Source organism: Colobus angolensis, unplaced genomic scaffold (assembly GCF_000951035.1).
Source record: "Colobus angolensis palliatus isolate OR3802 unplaced genomic scaffold, Cang.pa_1.0 Scaffold19, whole genome shotgun sequence".
NCBI lineage: Eukaryota > Metazoa > Chordata > Mammalia > Primates > Cercopithecidae > Colobus > Colobus angolensis.
In genome coordinates, this window is record NW_012115043.1 from 3,713,476 (window position 1) to 3,721,272 (window position 7,797).

General features: G+C 42.3%; 1 protein-coding gene across 3 annotated transcripts in view; it reads right to left on the bottom strand.

Moving 5' to 3' along the window:
• Positions 1 to 7,797, bottom strand: part of IQCH (IQ motif containing H) — a 265,552-nt gene that overhangs the window by 76,228 nt on the left and 181,527 nt on the right. For all 3 annotated transcript variants that reach the window (XM_011940351.1, XM_011940352.1, XM_011940350.1), the window contains one exon: positions 3,965 to 4,251. In XM_011940351.1, the coding sequence (XP_011795741.1) occupies positions 3,965 to 4,251 (287 nt within the window). The remainder of the gene's footprint in view (positions 1 to 3,964; positions 4,252 to 7,797) is intronic.

Here is a 7,797-nt window from a genome sequence, read left to right on the forward strand (position 1 = left end):
TCACCCAGGTTGGAGTGCAGTGGTGTGATCTTGGCTCACTGCAACCTCCACCTCCGGGGTTCAAGCAATTCTCCTGCCTCAGCCTCCCGGGCAGCTGGGACTACAGGTACGTGCCACCATGCCCAGCTAATTTTTGTATTTTTAGTAGAGATGGGGTTTCACCAATATGGCGTGAGCCACAGCCTGGCCAGAAATAGTAATTTTTATGGTGCAGAAACATGGCCAAAAATAAAAAGAGAGACAGGTAAGCCACAAATGACAATCTGAGAGAAGGTATTTACAAGATGCATAATAGTCAAAGAATGAGTTTCCAATATACAAAGAGCTCCAACAAATCAACATTTGTATTATAGTCCAATTTAAATGGGGCAAAACATATGATTAGGCAATTAAGAAAAGATACATAAATGGGCAAACAAACATATGAAGACGTGTGGATCTTCACTAATAATCGAAGAAATTCTGAATAAAACAAAAATTTTTTAACCTGTTAGACTGACAATAAATGAGGGTTGATAATATGCCTGCCAGTTGCTTCACTGGCATCACAAGGCATGTCAATTAGAAAAAAAATTAAGGTGTTTTCTGAAGTGGTACCACTTGCAAAATGGCTAGAAAATATGCCAGTGATTTGTAAATAATTTATTATATGCAGAGAACAAACATACTTCTCTTGCTAATGTAGAAACACCCTGTGGTGTGGTCACTGAGAACTTCTTCCAATATTCTGTTGATAACTGTAACACAAATGATCATATACTGAAGTATTTATGGGAAGGGACAAGGAGAATTCATAGTATGATACAATCAGAGAATCTAGTATCTATCTATCCCATTCATCCAATGAATGTCTGAGTTCCTTCTTCAAAAGCCTTAACAACACCATCTGGCATTTGCTAGAACACCTCCATTGTTCATTCATTCATTCAACAAATATTTACTGAATACCTACTTTGTGCCAGGACAGAAGTAAGTGCTGAGAATACAGTGGGGGAGCAAAAAGAAACACAGCATGTCGCTTAAAAGAGCTTACAATTGACAGGAGGAGGAAAAATATTAATCAGATAGTCATGTAAATAAGTTTAAAGTTGTAACTGAGATAAGTGGTATGAGGAATGCTCATACACAACTACACAATGATATGAAAACCTAAAAAAGGGGAATTTGACTTTGTCAGGAAGGTCAGGAAGGGCTCCAATGAATGTGGCTTGAGCTGAAATGTGATGGCTGGAAAAGGCTAACTAGGTCAAAAGAAAAGGCAAGAGCATTTAAGGTGGAGGAGTAGCATGTGTAAAGGCCCTGTGGTAGAGGGAATATCATGAGTAAGAGGGAATGAGACAGGGTGTGTGGATGGACCAGACCAAAACAGAGGGCAAGGTAGGGTGAGACAAGACTGGCCAGGTACATGGAACCAGCCAAGTGAAGGGTGGGACCTCTCAGCCAGAAGCCCAGAAGGGTGGTGAGCCCAAGGAAGGACCAGCATCGTGTTTGGAGAAGATCCTTTTGACTGCTGTGTGCAAGTTTCCTTATACCAAATTCAAATAAATAAAAGCCACAAGTCAACTGTCCCCATAGTTCCATCCTTCCTATTGTCCCAGGGACCACAGTTTTAGCTTTCTCTTTCTCACTCTCCTTCTTTTTTCTTTTCTTTTTGATTTTTTTGTTTGTTTGTTTGTTTTTGAGATGAAATCTCGCTTTGCCACCCAGGCTGGAGTGCAGTGGCATGACCTCAAGCAATCCACCCGCCTGGGTCTCCCAAAGTGCTGGTATTATAGGCATGAGCTACCGTGCCCAGCCTTTTTTTCTTTTTTTTTTTTGAGACAGGGTTCCTACTCTGTCACCCAGACTGGAGTGTGGTGATGCAATCCTGGCTCACTGCAGTGGACGTGGGAGGTTGAGACTACAGTGAACTGGGATCACGTGATCCTCCCACTCAGCTTTCTGAATAGCTGGAACTACAGGTACCTGCCAGTATGCCTGGCTAATTTTTTGTATTTTTTCTAGACATGGGGTCCCATTATGTTGCTCAGGCTGGTCCTGAACTCCTGGGGTCAAGTGATCTGCCCCACTCAGCTTTCTGAATAGCTGGAACTACAGGTACCTGCCACTATGCCTGGCTAATTTTTTGTATTTTTTCTAGACATGGGGTCCCATTATGTTGCTCAGGCTGGTCCTGAACTCCTGGGGTCAAGTGATCTGCCTGCCTCGGCCTCCCAAAGTGCTGGGATTACAGGCATGAGCCATCATACCCAGCCAATCTTTCTTTCTTACGACAAATATTTGGGGAGGGCAGCCTCCCCTGGCTCTCCTTCCCCTGCATCCCTGCCATCCAGATTTCCCCCAGGAGCGTTGTTTCTGTCCTGCCTCCACCACAGGGAGAGTTCCGAATGACCTTCAGTTTGTCCTTTTCCCTGTCAATGTACAGGCCTGAGAACAGAATGTAAAACCAATGGAGGGCCCAGGAAGGCAAATGGAAAATGATTATTGAACAAGCTGAAATCTGCCAAAAAACATAAACTCTCACTTTGAAACCATCATCTGGCTGAAATGGAGAACTGTAAAACTGAGAATAATGATCCTAAAACAACTAAAGTATATGTACAATGTGGATGACCAGAGGATATCAAGAGAGGGAGGCCAGGAAGTCATTTCGCCCTTTAGACAGAGATCTGGACACGCAGCACTAAGAGAGGAGCCACTGGTCATTTTAAAACACGAGTCCTGTGAAATAGTAGTGAACTTGAACATTATACTTTTAGGTGGGAAAAGCAAAGTGGAAAAGGTTAAAGATGATTTTTCCTGAATATTATATCTCAGCACCATACCTATGCACATGAAGAATCTCACAAATGGAATATTAAATAAAAGCGTAAAGTAAAATAATAATAGATAGAATGTTATGATCTACAAAATGCTTAAAAACATGCAAAATAAAACTCTACATTATTTTCGGGTGTATCCATGTGTGGTGAAAGCGTAGAGATATGAAAGGGAATCAAAACCCCAGGTATAAGACAGTAGCTTCCTCCTGGCCTCTAGGAGGAGAGCCATGTGTTTGGTAAGGAGCACACAGGGCAGCAGGTGGCATTGACACCACTTTTGTTTCTTAAACTGAGCAGGGGCATGTGATACTGATTATATTATTGTTTATATTTCTGAAATATCTCTCAATATGTTTTTTAAAGAAAAAAAGAAAAAAATGAGACAATCTAAGTTGTGGGTGAACTACTGATAAGAAAAGGAACAGAAATGTGAACTCTTAACTCCTATCTAGTGATTGATTTTCTATTTAAAACAGGCTCTAGACAGGTTCCTCTCCCTGGATGGCATAAAATAGTTTCATGATACATAGGCATAACACTAATGGACAGAATTGAGGGCCTAATCAACAGAGCTGTGAACTGTGAGGGATGCTTCAGTCATTCTTTTTTTTTTTTTTTTTTTTGAGATGGAGTTTCACTCTGTCACCCAGGCTGGAATGTAGTAGCGTGATCTCGGCTCATTGCAACCTCTGCCTCCCGGGTTCAAGTGATTCTCCTGCCTCAGCCTCCCAAGTAGCTGGAATTACAGGTGCATACCACCAGGCCCAGCTAATTTTTGTATCTTTAGTAGAGACAGGGTTTCTCACTGTTGCCTACGCTGCTCTCGAACTTCTGAGCTCAAGGGATCTGCCCACCTCGGCCTCCCAAAGTGCTGGGATTACAGGTGTTAAGCCACTGCGCCTGGCCTCAGTCACTCTTTAACTCCAACTGTACCTGAACGAGACAACCCTGGCCCTGTATTTCCGGACATAAAGCCTGGTCTCACTTGGATTTGCCGGGACCATGCAGGTGTTGAATTTAGAGCGAGTTCATCAGAGAGTCAGTGCATTTTAGAAGAGCCTTCATATTCCCTGTTGCACTGGTGTGTAAGGTGCAGAGTCATGACATATTTTAGCATTTCGAGTGGCATCCATTCAACTTACCTGCTGTTCCAAGGTGCTTGGATCAATAAAAGTCACCAGATCTATAGAAAAGTAACCAACCACATCTCTCATTCTGCAGGCTTTTCCAATTTGGAGGCACAAATAAGTGAGAACTTGGGGATCCACTGAGCTCTGAGGCACGGTGGTACCAGAGGAGATGAAGGGGCTGTCGGCATGAAGCTGGTCCCCTGTTGACAGCACACTGATTTTCCCGTTGGGCTCTATCAGCATGTCCACTGTCAGGTTGGTGATGCTCTCTGCAGGTGGGAATGCCTCGATCACACCCCCTGGTGGGAAAAACATGGAGCAGGTGAAAGGACACATTCATTTTGTTTGACTTGGGCTCAGATTCTGCATCTACCATGTCTTGAGAGACTTTGGGCAAGTAGCTTACATTCTCTGAACTTATTTTTCTTTATCTGTAATATGGGCATAATAAAGCCTACCTCTTTAGATTGTTGTGAATCTTAGAGATACTGTATCTATCTATAGTATTTAGCCCAATGCTTGGTATATTGTAGGGCTCAGTGAATGGTAGTTTTGATTCTGATTATAATTTGAAGACACTGTGAGAATCGCTGGGTCTATGCCCACTCATAAACAGTGAACCCAAGAATTATGATCAAATCCCTCATGGGGAATTAACTGCCCATCGTCCGCAGTTGGCATCTTGATGACCAGTGTGCTCTTTTGCGTAAATTTCACTACTTTTTGAAGGTTTGACAGGTTTGGGCTTTTTGCAGGCAGAGAGAACATTCACCATCATGTCAGCCAAAGGACTTCTATATAAAGTCAGTTATAAAACGTTTTTAAAAATATAGAACCAAGAGATATTGCCGTGTTTGAAGAACGCATGTGCTCTCTCTCCTGATAATGAGAGCTTTATAACTTATTACATTTTACCTTTTGCTTTGAATGCCAAAAATCACAGAGGCAAGTCTGATGTTCAAGCACTGCAACAACATTTTTCTGGCTAATTTGTGGCCTACCTCAGTGGTGTCCACAAAAACTACATAGCCCCAATCTTCTGTTTGTAGGCCCAACTTACAAATCTTACTGTCTATGTCCTCTTTGTAGAGAAAAAATTTAAGATATTATTTGTAAAGAGTTAGATAATTTAAAAGTAAAAACAACACAGTGTTCCATAGATAGGGTGCCATCTAGAACCTGACAGCACTAAAAGAAACTTGGCCTGTATTTTACAAATTTTCTGGGGGCTGGGAGAAGTGTGACCTCTGCCTATAGGTGTAAGCCAACAGCATACAAATAAAAAAACGAGCAGTTTTCAAATGCAGTCATCTGTTACTTCATCCAAAAAGCACTTTCCTTAAATGTCTATAAATTTGGTCAGAGGTAGTCCTAACAAACACCAAGTTTCAAAAGGAAAACCGATTTTGGAGGGTACATACTCAAACCCTAATTTTTCTATTTGGTTTGAGACATTCTTTTCTTCAAATGAGGCCTAGTCGTGTGTGCTATTCCTAAACACCAGTTGCTGGGATTTAGCAAGGTAAATGCAGCAAAACAACAATGACAAAAATGTACAAAAGTAAAAAACCTAATGAGTCTCTGTGCTTTAGTTAACTTTGTGGCTTTAGCTGTCACCTATGCTTTGAAAGATAGTGCTTCAGTGGAAACACACTATCATTCACAAGTTACAAGATTACTTGGGTATTTTATTTCAAAGTAGCTTATTTGTACTATCTTCTCAGCATCATGACCATAACCTTTTCACTGTTATTTTCTTCCACTCAGAGCAATTAATTCCTCTTCTGAAAAAGGTATTGCCACAAAGTGAGACCCTGTCTCTACAAAAAAATTGTAAATTGTAGACAATAAATTAGCTGGGCATGGTGGTGTGCACCTGTAGTCCCAGCTACTCAGACGGCTGAGATGGGAGTATTGCCTGAGAGATGGGAGGTCGAGGCTGCAGTGAGCTATAATTGTGCCACTGCATTCCAGTCTGGGTGACAGAGTGAGACCCTATCTCAAAAAATAAAAATGAAAATGAAAAAGTATTGCTTTTGACATAATCCTATGACAATTTAGAAATCAAATCCCTAGCACATTTTGTGGCCATAAGCACACCGGAGAGAACATAAATGGAATGAAACAGGCAATGGTGGAAGCTGGAGGGAGGGAGATGGTGACCTTAGAGTCAGGAAACCTGGGAGACACCCTGGCTCAGTCGGGGACCACTGATACAGGGCCTGCTGTATGCACTGGGTTGACAGAAAGGCAGAAGCTTTGAAAACACATGACTTTCAAGAACTAGGTTTTTAAATGTGCTAAAATTGAAGGATCTAACTTTGTGTTCCATTTACCACTTATTTGTTGTGTGATTTTGCACAAGTCCCCTCCTATCTCCGAGCTTCAGCCTCTTCATGAAGAAAATTAACTTAATCAAGCTTGTACTGCTCTCCATAAATAAGCATGGCTGAGAAAGCACGATAAAGATGAACAGGAGGTAGAGGTGAAACCTTAGCCTGTGGTTATACAGCTCAGATGAGATAGTTGCTGGGAAAGCCTTTCTCATCTACAAAGCTCACGTGAAAAGAAATAGTTTAGAGGGAGGCTTTTGCAGGCAGATGCTTGAAGATCCGGAAATTTCCTAACACCCTGACCCGGACGGGCCTGGAGATCATCATGGTCTTCCCCCCATAACTTAAAAACAAAAACAAAACAAAAAAAACTCACCTCATTAGGCTGGGTGCAGTGGTTCACGCCTGTAATCCCAGCACTTTGGGAGGCCGAGGCGCGTAGATTATCTGAGGTCAGGAGTTCGAGACCAGCCTGGCCAACATGGTGAAACCCTGTCTCTACTAAAAATACAAAAATGAGTCGGGCATGGTGGCATGCACCTGTAATCTCAGCTACTCAGGAGGCTGAGATAGGAGAATCGCTTGAACCTGGGAGGCGGAGGTTGCAGTGGGCCAAGATCATGCCACTGCATCCCAGTCTGGGCAACAAGAGTGAAACTCCATCTCAAAAAAAAAAAAAGAAAGAAAGAAAAAAGAAAAAACACCTTATTATCGATCGTGTGTGTGTGTGTGTGTGTGTGTGGTAGCCACTTGATTTTCTTCCATTTATGCATGGGGTTGACTTTCCTTACTTTGACTTGTCTGTCAGTGGGTATATGTGGAAATTTATAGAATCACAAAATTTTAGCGTTGAAAGGACATTGGAAGTTGTCTAGCACAACTGTCCCCTGCAAAGAATCTCTTTTCAGCAATCTTGTTAGATGGCTACCATTCAACCCCTTGCTTAAATAATTCATTACCAGGGTGCCCAATACACCCTGCCCAGCCAGTATATTCCAACAACCAACAGATCTGTCCTTTCATACACTCTCATACATTGAGCTATGATATGCCCTGATAAATGTAACCACTGGCTCTGTTCAAGACTCCTAAAGCAGCACAGAGGTCGCTTTTTATGGGCTCTTCTATGTGTTAGCAGAGTGACTTGGGGTTAATCTTTTGTACTTCAGCTTTCCACCTCTATAAAATGAGGGTGATAATGGTGCCCACCTCATAGGATGGTTAGGAAGCTTCAATAAGTTAACATAGATATACTTAGAAGAGTGCCTGGCCCACAATAAGCACTGTCTAAGCTCACTGTTTTATCATCACTGTGCTATTATCATCACTGGGCTATTGCTGCTGCTGTTATCATCTGACATGATATTATCTTTTTTTTTTTTTTTTGAGACGGAGTCTCGCTCTGTCGCCGAGGCTGGAGGGCAGTGGCTGGATCTCAGCTCACTGCAAGCTCCGCCTCCCGGGTTCCTGCCATTCTCCTGCCTCAGCCTCCCAAGTAGCTGGAATTACAGG